The sequence below is a fragment of the Podarcis filfolensis genome, assembly GCF_964270895.1.
Source record: "Podarcis filfolensis genome assembly, chromosome: 6".
Lineage (NCBI taxonomy): Eukaryota > Metazoa > Chordata > Lepidosauria > Squamata > Lacertidae > Podarcis > Podarcis filfolensis.
In genome coordinates this window covers 96,838,555-96,857,125 of record NC_139609.1, presented here as the reverse complement: position 1 = coordinate 96,857,125, position 18,571 = coordinate 96,838,555, and the positions used below count along the sequence as shown (strand labels likewise).

Sequence of the window (18,571 nt, the reverse complement as noted above, 5' to 3'; positions counted from 1 at the left end):
CTGGAAGGAAAAAATTTTTGTTCCTTCTGGTGTGGTGTTCTGTATATAGTGCTAAGGTTTTAGTCTTCTTATAAGTTATTGTAAACTTAAGTCTGCTGCAACTGGATTTCTTATGGACAGGGCAAGTCCTGAATGTATTGGATTTGTGACCATTAGGCTCATTTGCCTTCAGTAGGAGTAAAGCTCTGATGGATTAAATACTAATTGCCTCTGATCTATTTTTTTGCGAATTCTGCAACGTGTTTAAGTTTTTACTCTGCTAACTATACACTGGAGTTCTGCTCTGGATCAATATGAGTAGAATTAATGACAATTACACCTCTGCTTAAAAGATCTGCACTGGCTGCCAATCTGTAAGTGGAACAATTCAAAGTGTTACTATTGGTATATAAAACCCATATCAACTTGGGACTCGTTTACTTGAAGGTTCACCTTACCTCACATATGCCCACTCAACCACCTTGATCTGTAGAACTGACATTTTACAAGTGCCACTCAGTCTCCACTTGAAAGGAATTATATTTCAAACATGGCAGCAACTACAGTCTGGAACTTCCTGCCTACTGACACCAGGCAGGCTCCCCCAGTTGGTGAGGCTTATTTGACAACAGTGGAAAAACAGCCTTTAGTGTCATCGGCCCAGTCCTGTGGAACACTTTGCTGGTATTCTGTTGTTGCCTTCTGTTGCCAACTTTTAAATGCTTGCTGGAAACTTTTCTCTTCTGCCAGGCCTAGGCAGCCAATTAAGAGTCATCTTCTCTGGCGATCCCTCGTAGCTAAGTAAGATTGTCTTCCATGAACACAGTCTTAACGGCGAGTCCATAAGTGACTCTGGAGGCCAATTCTGGATCCACACATCCTTCCACAGTGGGGACATAGGTTTCCAGGCAGGAGTTGATCACGGTGAGGGTTTGCCAAACGTGCCATCCTCTTAGCATGTTTCTCCCTTTCGTCCTGAGTTTGAGCGTCTTCAAAGTCCATGACACCTTTGGTAAAGGCTGTTCTCCAGTTGGGGCACTCGCAGGCCAGTGTTTCCAAATTGTCAGTGTTTACACTACATTTTTTAAGATTTGCCTTGAGAGAGTCTTTTAACCTCTTTTGTTGACCACCAGCATTGTGCTTTCCATTTTTAAGTTCAGAATAGAGTAGTTGCTTTGGAAGACGATAATCAGGCATCTGAACACGACCAGTCCAACGAAGCTGACATTGAAGAATCGTTGCTTCGACACTGGTGATCTTTGCTTCTTCCAGTACACTGATATTAGTTCGCCTGTCTTCCCAAGTATATGTAAAATTTTGGGGAGACACCGTTGATAGAAACTTTTGGGGAGTTGGAGATGGTGTTTATAAGCGGTCCATGTTTCACAAGTGTTCAGTAAGGTTGGTAGTACAATAGCTTTGTAAACGAGCTTTTTGGTTTCCCTGTGAATGTCTCGGTCCTCAAACACCCTGCACTTCAATCGGGAGAAAGCCGCATTCACAGAACTCAGGCAATGCTGGATTTCAGCACCCATGTTGGCCCTTGTGGAAAAATAACTGCCCAGGTAGGAAAAGTGATCAACATTTTCCAATATGTCATCAACATATTGAAGCTCTATGACGGAAGTTATGGTAACCTTACTCTTTACACCCCCCAACAAATGGTGTGTCGATGTGATGTTTGTTTTTTATTTATTTTTGCTTTTAACTTTTCATGATGTTATTGTCCGGTTTTATGACTTTATATTGTTGTAAACTGCTGTGATATACTTTTATGATGCAGCAGGATATGAATATTTTTCATTAATAAATTATTAATAATACATGTTTTTGGCACCTGCCCCAAACTTCTTCACTTAGGCAAGCCCACTCAGACTAGGTCCCTTCCAACTCTACAATTCTATCTGAAGCACACATCACTTTAGTTTATAATGTATATTTCAACTTGTGATGATTGTTTGTATTTTGACATTTTGGGGTAAATGTTTTTAGCTTCTGATTTTTATCAGTAATTTTTTGTAAACTGTTGAGAGGGTTATACAGATTCTGTTAACTAAATAAAAACTCGGCCAAGCAGGCGCTTACTGTCATTATCGCCGCTCACAGTGCTGGCTTCGTTGGAGCCACTGCTTTCGGCATCAGCAGCATCATCCAGCTCTTCTCCTTCGGGGGCAGACAGGTTCCGGGACCACTGCACAGCGTCTTTCTAGAAAGACAAATCAAAGCTCTGGTGAATTTCCCCTTACGAATCAAAGTGGAAAATCACAGGGATAATACTGAACCCAAGGGAACCCTGATGTCCAATACCTGGTTAATGGGTTAGCAAACACACTAATCTTGATCCATCCACTTTGATTAAAAGTGCTGCTTTAAGCAGCGGCTTTAGAAAAAAACAATATGCTGTGTGTCAGGTTAGTAGGTCTTATGGCACTAATGCTCAAATATTTAAAAATATTATGAGCGCTATATAAGCTGAATAGCAGTTTAGAATATGCAAGCAGGTTAGAATATGTAAGCTAAATAGCAGGTTAGCTTTGACTGTGAGCCCAGCTTGCCAGAAAGTCCAGATATCAGATTCTATCATGTGTCAGGTGTTCATTCAATATTTGCCAGCTAGCTAAACCTTTGCCAAATCTCTGGTGTGGAGGAAGAGCAATCTGGTCTTACCTTGAGGGTGAAAAGGCTGATGCGCCCAGGGAGTTTGTAGAAAAGCCCCTCACAGCTCCTTGAATTGGAGTGGAGCATGGCATTCAGGCAGGCCAGCGGGGATGTGCCACTGAAGGAAGGAAGGAAGGGAAAATGCATCATTGGATATGGCAGCTCAGACACACATTGCTTTATAATTAACAGGAAAATTATTATGGAAACTCTGCTACTTCAGCCACCCCAACCCAGCACAGCAAGGCAAGACACCCCAGTGTTGAAAAGACACTTTCAGCCTGTCTGCATGGCATAAAGAACATATTGTTTTCATCAAACTCCCTGATCAGAATAATCACTACCAAACCAAATACCTCAGTACTTGCACAGAGTTACTGTTTTTTTATTTTGTGAAACATAAAGGTGTGCTATGCAATCTCAAGTTAATTTCTGGCCAAATAATTTTATATTGTCCAGTCAAGACCAATTTTACAATAAGGATTCTAAAATACTGTTTTAAACAGGAGATGGTGAAGGGCAGAAACATTTTTCAGGAACAAGCCGCCTCACTCCTCCCCAGTATATTTCCCTGGCTGCTGTTGGAAATAAGAGAGATCCTTCAGCTTGTAGTGGGAGAAGCATCCAAACTTGTGTGGTTTGGGGTTCTCCTTGAAGAAGCCACTGGCTATGCCTACATGCTGGGCTCCTAAGTGAAAAGCCCAAGGCACACCTTCTATTCCACATGCTTTCGCATCACTGCAAACACAGTTGCATGTGGAGACAAGAAGAATCTAAACTGCCTTGAGTATCATCAGGGGAAAAGGTGGCGTATAAATAAATAACTGAACTAAACTTACCTAAACTAAACTAAATTAAACCATACTGTGTTATAACATGATCTTTTATTTCAGAATGCCTAAGGCAAGGAGGAGGTGCAAATATGTGTTTGCCTCTTTAGGAATATCAAATGTTGGGAAAGAATGATAAGACATAATGATGTTTAGCTATGCTGGATCCCAACACAAAACTGCCTTGGCTTCGTGAACGTGGTAACAATGGATGAAATGTTCTTCTTTGGGCCCCCTTTTACAGAGAAGCATTCACAGAAAATACAAAACATAGAAAGCAGAGCTCTTCGGGTGAAAAAAAAAAGCAATTTGAAAAGATGTTACACCATCATCACTGTGCCCCCCTCCCGTAAAGTGCTCTGTCAGATGCAGCTACTTTGAAAAGATGTCACACCTTCAAAATAAAGAGCCAGTAAGATTACTTAAGCTGATAAAGAAGCACAACTTGTTATCATTTCTAATGAATTAACAGCAAAGTTAGTTGTGATCTGTACCAGGGTGGCAAATAAATTGAAATGAAATGAAATCCAGGAGGAAACATTTTAAATTCCTGAGGACAATTTTTTGCAGAGGCCCCATCCTTATTTAGAAAGTAATTTACCTTCTGTAGACATGCAGTGATTCCATAGCAATGCCGGTGACATGTGGAGAGGAAATGACGTATCAAAAGAAAACAGAATGAAATTAACACAAAATATTCAAACTCCAGGTGGGAGATAAGCTATTTCAGACAAAAAAACAGTAACAGGGTATAGCCAGCTTGGGACACTTTACTTCTGAAGTGCAAATAAAATTATTTATCTCATCTGCAAATAACTCTCTTCCTTATTAAATGCAACTGGAGACTATAGGTATATCTAATTAAGTCTACACTTTCATTCCTGCATTTAAGCTCCTGTCTCAGTTAAAGGTGTTGCAAAATGAAAGACTGTACTCTGAACATTTTCTGAAATGTCTTATAACTGAATCTCAGCCCAAAACACAGCGTCAGAGTGTACCAAACATATTACGGGCCAGATTCAACTAATCAGATGCACTAGCAGAAGCCAGTGAAACAAGTTCTGCTAGTGAAATGGGACTCCCCACCCTGCCCTCCCACAAGATGAAAAGCTTGCGCTGACTGAACAATTGTAATAGCACAGTGTTGAATTCCTCCCTCTGTCTGTAGTATATCTTTAACTCAACAATAAAATGCACATGGATAAATGTAGGGGCTCAGATCTCTACCTAAACCACCATGAGATCTTTTGATGAAGGGCAGTATATAAATGATGATGACGACGACGACGACGATGATGATGATGATAATAATGAGCTTGTTTGCTCTTGCCTTGGTAACACACTTTATACTCAGGAGGGAGGGGAGATAAATTTATTTATTTACATATTTAGAATCCATACTTTTACAGAACTATTTCAAGGCACAGTACAACATTTATTGATGAGAATCAATAAACACTGATTAACAAAGAAAACTCATGTTATAAAAGCCTGTCTAAACAATATAGTTTCCAAAGATGTCCGAATGAAGAAGTGGTTCCTAATGAACCTCTACTGGCAGGGAGTTCCACAGGGCAGGGCCCGGTCTCTAGTGACGGCCGGCCAAACCTCAGGGGCCATGTGGGGAGCCATCAGAAGTGTCCCATCAGAGGATCTCAGCGATCAAGGTGGAACGTAAGAAATCAGACAGTCCGTAACATACTTCAGGCCCAAATTATTTAGGGCTTTGTGAATTAACACAAGTGCCTTGAACCTGGTCTAGTATCAAACCAGCAACCAGTGCTGCTCTTCCAGCAACAGAGTAATGAGGCTGTTCCACAATCCCTTGGAAAAAGGCTCACATGGTGAAAAAGAGCAACAATGATCATACAATCTAACAAACACCCCGATGGACAAAAACGGTTAAGAGTCATCGAAGGACAAGGTCTCTGTGATAATTTTACAACAGCATGATATAACTAACTCCATTGGGTTTAAACATGACATTTAGCTGGAGTTTCTGGGACATTTGGTCTTAAAAGAAGTAAGAAACAAGATTTGGACTACAATTTTAAATATGGAGGTCTGGCTGGAAGAAACATGGACCTTATTGGGACAGAGCTTCTCCGAGATTTGGTGTTTAATATAAAGGACTACCAAAAAAACCGGCAGAGAGGAAATGAGAGAGACTTAAGAGCCTCGGATGTGAGGCCACCAGGCTGACACCAGATAGACTGATGGACATTTGTTGGAGCTTGAAACCGGGAAAGGTGGGGAATGGGGTATTGGGTATCCAAAGGCTGTACAATTATATTTTGTTTTTATATATTTTTGTTTTGTTACTTATATTAAAATGGGGAACTCGTGAAAGGGAATTGGGGTCGATCTTAGAAAAAGATATTAAGAATAAGTATTGATGCATAAAGAATGAGGTTTATGTTAAAATTGGTTAATCAAAAGGATTTAAATATAATAAGGTAAAATTTGGGGATAAGAACTTGCTGAACTAAAAATTGAATTGGAATACAAGAAGGGGAGGTGTGGGGAAGTCAAGGAAATATGTTATTGAAAGAAAGGAATGTAATTATATGTGTGTGTGTTTTTTATATATATATTTTTTTTCTTTATTTTTTGAAAATTTCAATAAATATCTTATAAAAAAAAATAAACATGACATTTAGCCTTGTCAAATTCACCTGTTCATCATGCCTGGGACAATTCCACTAGTAAATGCTTTGTTTAGGCGGGGAGTGCTTGCAATTCAGCCTATGCATTGCATGGGATTCCAGGGGTGTCCAAACTTTTTTTCAGAGGCCCAGGCCGACCAAAGTTGTTGGCCTTTTTTTTTAGGATTGAAGTTGTTAAACTTTATTTAAGGTTGAACTTGTTGAGCTTTCTTTAGGATTGAAGCTCTTGAGGGTTTTTTAGGGTTGGATTAGGCTCCCCAAACAGACTTTGGACATGCCTGGATTATGCAGGGCTATTGGGTTATTGTTTTTGGTTTGATTTTATACGTGGTCTTGTTTGTGAACCGCCCTGAGACTTCTGGGTATAGGGCGGTGTATAAATTGAAAAAATAATAATAAAATAATTCTCAAACAGATCCAGGAAATCCACCTATTGAACCTAAAGTATGACATGGAACATTTTCAGACCAAATTCAGTTTTTTAAAGGCAAGGAAGAGGTGCACTAGAGGAAATAAAGAAGTCAACTTCATCCTACACCATACTTTTAACTTAAACACGAAGAACACTACCAACCTCATTTCCTTTAGGCCTTCTGTTTCTATGACCTGCAAAATCTGTTTTGGGGTCATGGGTCCATCAGAGTAGTTTTCCAGCACCTGAAAAGATAAATAAACAGTTCAAGCTTAGCATGTAAACCCCAAGCCTAAGGCATTCAAACTGAAGATAAAGGGTTAGAGAATCTGGCCTAGCCTTTCTACAAAGCTATTGAACATGGATTTTTCAGGCCATAACATTCCCAATGCAAGCCCATGCTGACTCAAAATGAAATGAGTCGCTTGGCAAGATTTCATCCAGTGCTGAAGGGCCAAGCTCAATGAGACAGGATTGCATCTGCGGACCTATTTTAAAAGCAGTCACTGGTGTGTGGGTGTACCATATTTTTCCATGTATAAGGCGCCCCCTATTTTTGGGGACTACAAATTAAAAAAATAGGGGACGGATTGCCCGAAGTTGTTGAGCTTTTTTTGAAGGGGAATGCCCAGAGTTGTTGCGTTTTTTTAAGAGGGATTGCCGAAAATCCCAAAGACAAACGCAGACAATATCACACGTTGCCGAAGCCACCAATCATCTGCCCAGTCACCAACAGCACCTGCCAATAGCCCACCCAATTGCCGCGGTGGAAGCAAATCAACAACAGCCATTGCCGCAACCATCAATCACCCGTCCAATCGCAGATAGCAATCTGCCGCTCATGGCAGGAACCAATCACCCATCCCAACACTGCACTATCCATGTATAAGACGACCCCCAATTTTTAACATTATTTTTTAAATATAAATTCCTCGTCTTGTACACAGAAAAATATTGTATTTATTTAAGCAACTTACACACTGCTTAACTACAATAGTCTTTACAGTACAAAAAATAGATTTTTTTTTAAATTATAAAACAAACTATAAAACAAAACATCAATTAAATGCCTGCCAGAATAAAAAAGTATTCAGTAGGCAGTGGAAGCTATTCTTATTAAAAATATATATAATTCATTACCCAATGTTCACCTTAAGGTCCCAGGGCAGGTTACACATTATTAAAAACAGTTTAAAGCAACTTGCAATTACAGAAATAAGGTGCATCCTTAAAATATAAACCTCAAGTGTCAAAACCAGAGTAAAGAGGCGTGTCTTCAGCATTTGCTGGAAGCCATATACTGAAAGTCCCGCACTCTGTGGGGAGGGAGCTCTTCAACTTAAGCATGGCCAAGGTGTTTGGAGGGGGTTGTTTATAACCCGCCCCCCCCCCCCGCTTCTTTTCACAATATAAATTGCTTTCCTTCAAGATACTATTTGCCCTCCTGGACAGATCATCAACTCTGGCCCTAAAAATCACAGAGTTGCTAGTACACTGGATGAACAGGTGTATACCTCTCAGACTATGAAACTGTCAATGTCTCCTGGTGAAACAATTGACTCGCCAACAGGCAACCACAGACTGGACCATGACCATGAAAGGTTGCACTTTTATTTCAGTGCCCTTTTTCAAAAAATGTATACAGTGTAAGAAGGCATATCATAGCTACAAGATACTGTGAAGGCAAGATTTTCAAAAGTACACGGGATAATATTTTGACAGCAGAAATGATAAGAAGCCTCCAGCTCTGGCTTAAAAGATATAAGCTCTTCAGTTCAAGTTAGAAGTCGACTTCTAAAGCTTTTCTTGAGACACATTTGGCATTTCTCAGCATCTCCTTTCAAAGACGCTGAAACAAACCTGTGCTGAGAAGGGGACCCCCTAAATTTGATCAAACACACTCTTCTTCCAGATAGAAGTATCATGTCAAATTATACAAACACGATAATGGAAAAAGAGATGACCTCATGGATGTTCTGTAAGCTACTATACATGTTATTGAAATAAATTCCATTGTGTAACCTAAAGCTCTTATTTCAGCCTACTGGTACTCTCAAAAATAGAGAGTGCTGAAATAAAGAGTTTGAGGCCCACAATTTTCACTTACAGTCTCACTAAAAGGACAAGTTGGTAACACTAATTGTTGTGTGCATGTGAGAACATAAAGAATGGAGTTCCTGCAAAGCTGTGCCAAGGGAGTAGCAGCTGCAGGCCAGTTGAAGAGGTGAAACAGCATCAATGGGGCATCTCTGTTGGAAAGGAACGCAGGTCAGTAACCACCAGTGAATCTCCACCTCCACAAAGAGAAAGATCAACCTGAACCACACATCCTGCTGTCACGCACCCGAGAATCTGCCAACATGTCCCAGGAAAGGTAAAAGCAAATTATATCCATAGCCCTCAGCTCTGCATTTCTCAGTATGTAATACTCCAAGAGCTGTGAATTAAAAAGTTATTTGGCAGGAGACTAGGAAATGGAAACTGTGCAACACACACCTAATGTTAATAGAAGCTCCCAGGGAATCTAAACAAGTGATCTAAAAGAAGGTGCTAAGCCACAGGGCACTGAGGAAAGCCATTCTAATTCTGAACAAAGACAACTACTAACACAGACTTAAGTGATCCAGCCTCCTTAAAGGATAAAGAGTGACTCCAGGGCACTTTTCAGAAAGAGGTAGCCTTCATGAGTGAAAAAAGGAAGTAAGATCCTGGTGGAAGGGTTAAGCTCTGACGTGGTAAGACACTTGGACACCGTTGACACAAATCACACATAGAACATTAACCCAGAAAGAAATGTAGCTTGCAGCTGCACATCAATGGATCACATGAACCCGTTCTCTAACAGTTACATGTGAGATTAAGTAGAACTTGAGAATTCAAATTAAATATAAAGCGTGTCATGCTACAGGGCAAAAACAAAGCATGAACAAAAACACCAAGCTATAGAAGGATGTTCCTAAGGGGCACAATTTCGCCAGAAATTGTAATGATTGCTAGCTCCCTTCACCAGTATTACAAGTAGTGCACACAATACCTATGAGCGTGTGAATAAGTCTACTGGAAGTCATAAAAATCACAGAAAACCAGCCACAAATATCTTGTGGATGCCTCAATGAAAATGAATGCTCAGCAAAAGGGCTTGGTAGATTGATCTCTAAAGATTACTATAGTACACATCACATCTGAAAGGGTAAAACACTACGAAGGAAGAAAGCAGTTGTTTAACAAATCAAGAGTTCTGAGATTTCTATGAGATTTCTTCTCTTGATATCAGATTTTATTATTATTATTTATTGAATGAATGTGTACACTGCCCTTCATCCAAAAATCGCAGGGCAGTTCACAACATAAAAAGACAAAATGAGAACACAAAATGCATAAAAACAAAACAAAATGTGAACCCCTTATCCCATAAACAAATGGCATATAAATAAGAAACTAGCCCCCCTGTTGGCTTTTCAGATCACATGTTATCTTCACAAAGAACTTTCTAAAGCAGTTCTTTGATCACTGTGCAAGGGAAATAACTTAAAAACAGGGCAGAGCCGGAAGTACTGCCTGAAAATATTTTCAGTTTATGATGATCCAAACACCAGGGGATCCTGGGCTGCAGCTCCTCCAGATAGTTTGCTACCAAGATTAGCAGTTTGACTTTGGCATGTGTTGAGTATCATTCCAACTGTGTGTATTTAAAATACTTTTCTTAGAAACTGCGTGCATAGAATGTATAAGGCACCCAGGGGAAACGAAGAAGACGCTTCAAAAACTATGAGGAGGTCTGTGCAAAAAACATAGGTCTTATACAAAGACCTGTTTTGAATGGGTTTCCAGTCGGCTTGAAAGCAACCCACAAACCAGGTGTGGGGCAGAAAGCCTTTAAGCAGATAATCTAACCTGAGGTTGAGCCAGCAACAAACCAGAAATAGAAAGGTTATGATGCTCCATACATATTAAGAAGACTCCAGACAAAAGGGGGCAAAAGCAATACTGGTCTGATAAGCAAGTTCACTCGCAGAGCAAGGGAAAGCAAAGTCTTCTCACAAGAAGATTGCTGCTGTGACATTAAGAGGACTACAAGGCATGGGCAAGATGAGCAAGGGGGCTGAGGTGCACATAGGGACCCATTCAATCTCAGTATTTTCAAGGTCAAGGCGGGTGACTATATTCCCTGCAACCTTGCCCCTGTCCTCTTGGTATCACCTGATAGCTTTATTTAAATGCTGCTGGCATTAGGTAGCGGTTAAGCAGCAACATATGCCAGGTGTCCAAGCAAAGTGTTTGACCCACAAAGATGAGAATCAGTGTATAAAATACAGATGGAAGCGTCTAAGCAAAGCTGCCTTGATGCTCAGTATCACTCTGCACCTGAAGAGAATGACAAACAGTAAGGAACTCTACCCACTCAAACTCTAGAAGCCTGACAGAGTTTCTGAATTTCCTAGTCCTATCAATAACTCAGTCAAATACAACCACCAGCATGAGTTTGACCAAACTGCGGGAGGCAGTGGAAGACAGGAGTGCCTGGCGTGCTCTGGTCCAGGGGGTCACGAAGAATCAGACATGACTAAACGACTAAACAACAACAACAAGCAATTTTCATTTACTTCTAAGAATTTTTATGTATGGGGGGGGGCCATATACCATCACTTGGTAGCCAAGCCCAAAAGCAAAAGTCTCATTTGGATGCATTTTGACTTGCCTACTGCTGACAATCACCATGAGGTAACTGATCAAAGTATCATTTATCAGTTTTAGACCCTTAAGTAGTAGCAGTTGCCAGGACATGCTGTGTTCGCCTCTGCGTAGCTCCTTCGTTATTTCAGCTATCGTGATATACAGTGGTACCTCAGGTTAAGAACTTAATTCGTTCCGGAGATCCGTTCTTAACCTGAAACTGTTCTTAACCTGAAGCACCACTTTAGATAATGGGGCCTCCTGCTGCTGCACGATTTCTGTTCTCACCCTGAAGCAAAGTTCTTAACCCGAGGTACTATTTCTGGGTTAGTGGAGTCTGTAACCTGAAGTGTCTGTAACCCAAGGTACCACTGTAATTTTCAACTCTTTTTCTAACGATCCCTAGCATAGAATTTGCCCTTTCTGCAGTTACCACACACTGGGTTAACATCTTCATCAAGCTGAACAATTAACAGCTATATGCTGTGGATGCTAAACTATTTTAGGAAGTGAAGTACAGAACTAAGAAACAGTAGCTGTTCTAGAGTAAGAGTGAGGTGCCCAGTGGAAAGTTGAACCCAGGCCTCCCCAGTGCAAATTCTATGGACTCTCCACTACATCAAGATGGTTATCATGCTTGGTAGTAGTAAAAAGAACTCACTGAAGAACTTCAGTGGCAGGCATATATATTCTTATAAGAAAAGCGTAAGTCTAAAAACTTTAGCAGAGTTTCAGAGCTGGACAAAAATTTTGGTTGCCATCATCACTGTGTGTCTCCCCCCCTCCCTCCAAGCGCTCTGATAGATGCAGCTCATTTGTCCAAAGCATCATGAGAGTCTCCAGCTAATGCCTGGAATTGCCTAATGCGAGGACTAAAGCAAGAGGTACTCACAAGCCTGGGGGAACGTCAGTAATACTCCCACTGCTTTTCCTGCAAAAACTGGCATGAAGTAAGGGGCAAAAGCACTCTGTCCCACCCCTCAAGCTCTTCCACATGCCATAAGATGTTGGAAGGGGACCACAATCTCTTGTGCTTGATACAAAAGGAGACAAGATCTCACTTTATACTGGGCATCCATGGAAGCATCAGGTAGCAATTTCCAGAATTAAGTGCATGGCTGCCACTGGCATTTTTGTGGCCCCTGTGGACAGAATAAGTATCACTGTATGAATGCTCTTGCACTAAATACAGTGGAACCTCGGATTAAGAGCTTAATTCGTTCTGGAGATCCATTCTTAACCTGAAACTGTTATTAACCTGAGGTACCACTTTAGCTAATGGGGCCTCCCGCTGCTGCTGCAGCCGCACGATTTCTGTTCTCATCCTGAAGCAAAGTTCTTAACCCGAGGTACTATTTCTGGGTTAGCGGAGTCTGTAACCTGAAGCGTCTGTAACCTGAGGTACCACTGTACTAAACTTGAACACAGCTAAACAAGTACAGTAGTACCTTGGAAGTCGAATGGAATCCATTCCAGAAGTCCATTCGACTTCCAAAATGTTCAGAAACCGAAGCACGGCTTCTGATTGGTTGCAGGAAGCTCCTGCAGCCAATCGGAAGCCGTGGAAGCCCCATCAGATGTTCAGCTTCCAAAAATAGTTTGCAAACCAGAACAGTCACTTCCGGGTTTGTGGCATTCAGGAGCCAAAACGTTCGAGAACTAAGCTGTTTGAAAACCAAGGTACGACTGTACACACTTCTGTACTAGACAGTCAAGCAGGGGGTGAATACTGTCCAAGAAAGGAAACCACAACTAAAATTGAAAAGTTTCATCCTCAGTCAATAATATAGAAGACAGATCATCCAGACTACAGCCACATACAACTTGCCCTACTCAACATAATTTTTTTTTAAGTAGAAGGGAAGAATTACTTCCTGAACCCAGTCTCTGAAAACAGCACAGTAAAAGCAGATAGCTGCATGATCCAGCCTGCAAATAACTGAGCATGGTGTATGCCAGGGGTTGGCAACCTAAGGCCCATGGGCCACAAGCAGCCCACGGGGGTCATTTAACTGGCCCACGGGCTACCTCCGAACCAAGCCACCTGCTTGGCGAGTCCCCACGTGCTGCACTAAACCGGTGCAGGGACTCGCTTCCATGGCACTGGAAACTGTGTCTGCGCTGACGCCGAAAAACATGTCTGCACAGACGCCGACAATGGAAATTGTGGACAGACACGCTTACACACACGTGTGATCCGGCCCACGGAGGAATCTCCGCTGGAGTGAACCAGCCCAGGTGAGGTAAACCTTGCCGACCCCTGATGTATGCAATGTTACTGCTCATCTCTAGTTTGGAGTGGAGGAGGGAAGTGTTATCAGAGTTTTGATAGAAGGTTTTACACGCCCACCTGAGGAATTTGTCCCCTAAATAGATACAATTATGCTTCAGTTCTGCATATCCCCTCCTCCACACCTCTTTTTTTATTACTGGGAGTGGAGAATGGATGGGCTTTGTTATTTTTAAAGTGCAAACCAAAAAGAAGAAAGGACATGCCTCCATTTAAGATTTCACAATTCACATGCAGGGAGAAGCGTTTTTTTTGCAACTGTAACCACACAGTAAATTCCTGAAACATTCCTCAGAATGCAAATCAGTTTGATCTCAGGAAGTGCTGGAAAACACTAAAGCAGAGAAGCTTCAGATTCTTGGAGCAAAATCCAATGCATTTTTAGTTGGAAGAACTCCCATCGTGTGCTATTGGGGTTAAGTCCAGGTCTATACCACTGCAGTCTTACGGACTGTACTACACATGCCTAGTCAAAAGTCAGTCCTAGGTAAGTAAGTATAATACTGAAGCGATCAAAAACATGGCTCCGCTCCAGAGGTGAAAGGTTGCTAGTTTATCTACTTCTAATGACACCACAAAATTGTTTCCTTAAGCCTCTAACAAAGCAAGCCAGAAATTCTGCCCATACCTAGAGGCGATATATTTTAGTAATATTGAGAAATTTAATCAGCATCTACTAACTGCTGGCAGCTTTCTCAGGAAGAACGCCTACTTCTTACCATAAATGGGAACACACATGCATTCGCCTCTAAGAGCCTACACTTCTCACTCTCTCAACCATTAATGAAAACCTTTGTATCTCCCTCACACCTGCATGAACACCCCTCACAGCGAACAAGAAAATGGAATTAAAAAGTACTTTCTTCTGGAGAATAACTCATTCTGTGGGCCTTTAAAACCCTTGTTAAAAATCTATCCCTGCACGAAAGGGATCTATCTTTAAAGAAGGTTTCTCCTTTGTAAAAAGGACAGTGAAAATTACCTCAACCAACCATAATGTATGAGCCAGGCAGTCTATTTCAATACAGTTCTTATGGAAGGAGAGTGAGAATAAATGGTAAATCACCTATTCTCATAAAAGGGGGAAACACAATCCTGCTTTAAGAAACAGTCCTTCCCAACTGGACATGAGAATATGATTCCCAGCTTCTACCAGACATAGCACTAGGCAGAAATGAACCAATGCTCTATAGTGGCCCATACTTTCACCTCCTTGTTTCAGCCAATGGGAAACTACGAATGTGAGAACATCCAGAGCAGAAGAAACAATTTCCATGGGATGCCTTCCTGCCTCAGAGGTTGTAGCAACTTGTCACTGTGGAATCTTATGTGGAAATGACAACAGCAGGCAAAATTCTTCTCCCTTTGCTGCAAGGCTTAAAATGTGGAAACAGATGTCCCCATGTCATTCTGAAGATGAAAACCAGTGGGCAGACAAAGTTTCCCAGGCTTTATTGAGTTTTCTTTTTAAAAATGTATTAAACAGCTGTAAGAGATTCCCAAGTCCTGCCTCAACTCTGCAATGTGTGTACCAATTACTACTACATAGGAGAAACTTTTCTCTTTACACGTATTGTGGGGAGGAGATAGTGCCCCTGCCTCTAGAGCAGGGGTTGACAACGTGCAGCCCATGAAGACCGTTTTACTGACCCATGAGCCGCCTGCTCGGCGAGTCCCCTGCGTGCTGCGCTAAACCAGCGTAGCAACTCTCCGAGCAGCACTGGAAATCACATCTGCGCAAGTGCAGATACCGGAAATCACATCTGCGCATGTCCAGACGCCGAAAATCGCTTTTGCACAGGCGTTATTTTTGGCATCTGTGCATGCGCAGAAGCGATTTCCGACGCCACAGACATGCACAGATGCAATTTCTGGTATCACGCTGCGCCAATCCGGCCCACGGACGATCTCCATGGGAGTGATCCGGCCCATGGCCGGTAAACCTTGCTGACCCCTGCTCTAGAGTCCTAGATAAACATGGGAGTAGCATTTTAGCTTCTCTTTCCATCACATGTATGTCACAGGTAGAGGTATGTCTAATGAAGTGAGAAATAACCTCCATCTAGAAAGACACCTGGCATTCTTTGAGTTTGCTCTGCCCGGCAAGTCAATATACAATACAGTAACAGTGTTATCATGGTACTAAAAGTCCCTATCATAGTCAGGCAACACAGATATACAGTGGTACCTCTGGTTACATACTTAATTCATTCCAGAGGTCCGTTCTTAACCTGAAACTGTTCTTAACCTGAAGCACCATTTTAGCTAATGGGGCCTCTTGCTGCTGCCGTGCCGCCGGAGCACGATTTCTGTTCTCATCCTGAAGCAAAGTTCTTAACCCGAGGTACTATTTCTGGGTTAGCGGAGTCTGTAACCTGAAGCGTATGTAACCTGAGGTACCACTGTATCTGACATGCTTATGCCAACATGAATGAACTTAAACAGAGGAGACTCTTTACTCACACATAGACAAGTATATACAGTGATGCCTCGCAAGACGAAATTAATTCCTTCCGCGAGTTGTGTCGTCTAGCGATTTTTTCGTCTTGCGGAGCGCGGATTCGCTGGGTATTAACGGCTTTAAGAAAAAGGAAGCAAACTCGCAAGACGTTTTCGTCTTGCGAAGCAAGCCCATAGGGAAAATCGTCTTGCGAAGCAACGCAAAAAACGAAAAACCCTTTCGTCTTGCGCGTTTTCGTCTTGTGCGTTTTCGTCTTGCGAGGTACCACTGTATCAGGAAAACAGAGGTGACTAACTCTGAGCTTGGAAATTCATTTTCATACCCTGAACCAGAAGCAATCTTTCCAAAAAAAGTTTATTCTACCACATTGTATACTGCCTCTAATGTGGAAAGAACTGTGCAACCATATACTATGCTTCAGACAATTTCTGTGTAACTCATTCCAAGCCCCATGACATAAGTATAAATTATAGGACAAGCTCTCAAATTTCTTGCATCCTGAGGGAGTGCTCTATGGAGAATGAATGAAGTATAAATCCCTGTTGCATTGAAAAATTTCTAAATACACAAAATGGAATTCCAGTCCAATGCTTCATTATTTCCTGACGGGCTCCTCTCTTCCCATTATAGGATCCTTATTGCAAAGCTGGTGTGCTGCAGTAGGTATGAGGGTGAGCTACAAATATGCAAGTCCTTGGGTTTGAATCTCAAGTGTGCAATGAACTTAAAAGTTGGCCTCTGACAAACATGTCTATCTCAGCCTTAATCCTGTCCACCTGGGGAAAACACTAACTTACATTATAGGCATATGGATCATTTTGAACATTTGAAAGCATTATACAAATGTGAAGAATATTATTGTAAAAACACTCAGTCTTGTGACCCATTTCATCAGTTACCCACAAGGCGGCTGTATCATAATGATTTCAATACTAACCCCACTTACATTAGAGTAAGTCCTACTGAATTCAATGGGGCTTAATTCTGAGTAGACATGGCTATGTTTGTGTTGTAACATGGCTACCCCTCTAAATATTATTGCAGTGGTACCTTGGTTTTCGAACGTAATCTGTTCCAGAAGACCGTTTGAGTTCTGAAATGTTCGAAAACAAAAAACCCAATACGGAAGCCACGTGGCATGTTCGACTTCTGAGGCGTGTTCAAAAACCAAACCATTTAGTTCCATGTTTACAGCATTCAAAAACCGAAATGTTCGTCAACAGAGACATTTGAAAACCAAGGTGCCACTGTATTGTTTCTCCCTATTCTAGGGAGGCTGAAGCAACTGTCATTTGTTTGTAGATGAACTTGTCTATTACTAGCACAGCCTTCACAGAACCTACACACAAACATAAATGTGACGTTAGCACCTTGGACATGTGACCACATTTAGAATATTGTGTACAGTTATCTCACTTCAGAAAAAAGCAGTAAAAATGACTGGGGTCTGCAGCAGCTCTCCTATGAGAAAAGGTTACATCATTTGGGACTTTTTAGTTTGGAGAAAAGTCAAGTTGGGGCATTTCAGAACTTTATAAAAAGCTTTTACCCCTCTCTCATAACACTAGAACCTGTGGCAATCCAATGAAGTTGAAAGGTCAAGAGAAAAGAAAGTTCTTTTTCACAGAACTATGACACTTCTTACCAAAGCATGATGGCAACCAGGCTTGATGGCTTTAATGGTGGATTATAAAAATTCATGGAACACAAGGGTATCTAGAGCTGCTATGCAGGACCGTTATGTTATTCTTCCGCTGTCAGATGCAGCATGCCTCTCAATACCAGCTGTTAAGAATTACATCCAGGAGAGCACAGATGCATTCTGGTTCTCCTTGCAGACTTACTGCCAAGGGGTCTGGTTGGCCACTGTGAGAACAGGATGGTGGACTAGACAAATCTTTGGCCTGATCCAGCAGCCGGGCTCTTCTGGCATCCTTAGGACAGAGATTCTGCATCATGGGAATGGGGAAACTTGCGGCCCTCTGTTGAACTCCCACTGCCAATACGGTCAGGGGATGATGGGAGTTGTAGTCCAGCATCACCTGGAGGGCTTCACACGTTTCCCACCTCCACTTTGTGGATCCTCTGCAGGGCCTAAGAGCCCCAAAGACCGAACTGGGGGGGATTTCAAGTTTTGACCCTCCTGCATGGCCTCGCTCTCGTTCTTACGCCCATCCTCGTGGGGGGTGGGAGAGTGGAGGGGGAGTTGTGCCCACGTAGCTCTCCCACCTGGAAAAGGTGAGGACCCCCCCTGCAACGTTTCCATGGGGAAGCAGCTCCTCCCTCCCCGCCCCACAAAGCGACAAAGGGAAGGAAGAGCCCTCCGCCCCATAAACACCCCCCCAATGCACACACAAAAAGGAGGGGAAAAAACCCACGCGAGGGGCTTATTCTCCCCCCCCCCACTTTCTCACCAGGCGGGCGGCCTCGGCCCACGTGCGCTCCTTCTTCCTCCTCTGCTTCATCTCCTTCATCTTCCTCCGAGGGGAAAACAAGCGAGGGGCGCTCCCGGCAGGCGCGCGCGCGAGGAGGAGGAGGTCGAGAGGGGGGGGCGGCGGAGGACAACAACAGCGGCCGCGGGAGGGGGGGGGGGGCAGAGAG

General features: G+C 42.4%; 1 protein-coding gene across 2 annotated transcripts in view; it reads right to left on the bottom strand.

Moving 5' to 3' along the window:
* The window catches only part of ASXL1 (ASXL transcriptional regulator 1), a 31,876-nt gene extending 13,311 nt beyond the window's left edge, over nucleotides 1-18,565 (bottom strand). For both annotated transcript variants that reach the window (XM_083618334.1, XM_083618335.1), the window contains exons 1-4: nucleotides 18,385-18,565; nucleotides 6,708-6,790; nucleotides 2,647-2,755; nucleotides 2,065-2,185 (exon numbers count right to left, since the gene is read on the bottom strand). In XM_083618334.1, coding sequence (XP_083474460.1) covers nucleotides 2,065-2,185; nucleotides 2,647-2,755; nucleotides 6,708-6,790; nucleotides 18,385-18,444 — 373 coding nt within the window. In that variant the 5' untranslated portion in view covers nucleotides 18,445-18,565. The remainder of the gene's footprint in view (nucleotides 1-2,064; nucleotides 2,186-2,646; nucleotides 2,756-6,707; nucleotides 6,791-18,384) is intronic.
* Nucleotides 18,566-18,571: the final 6 nt, after the last annotated feature.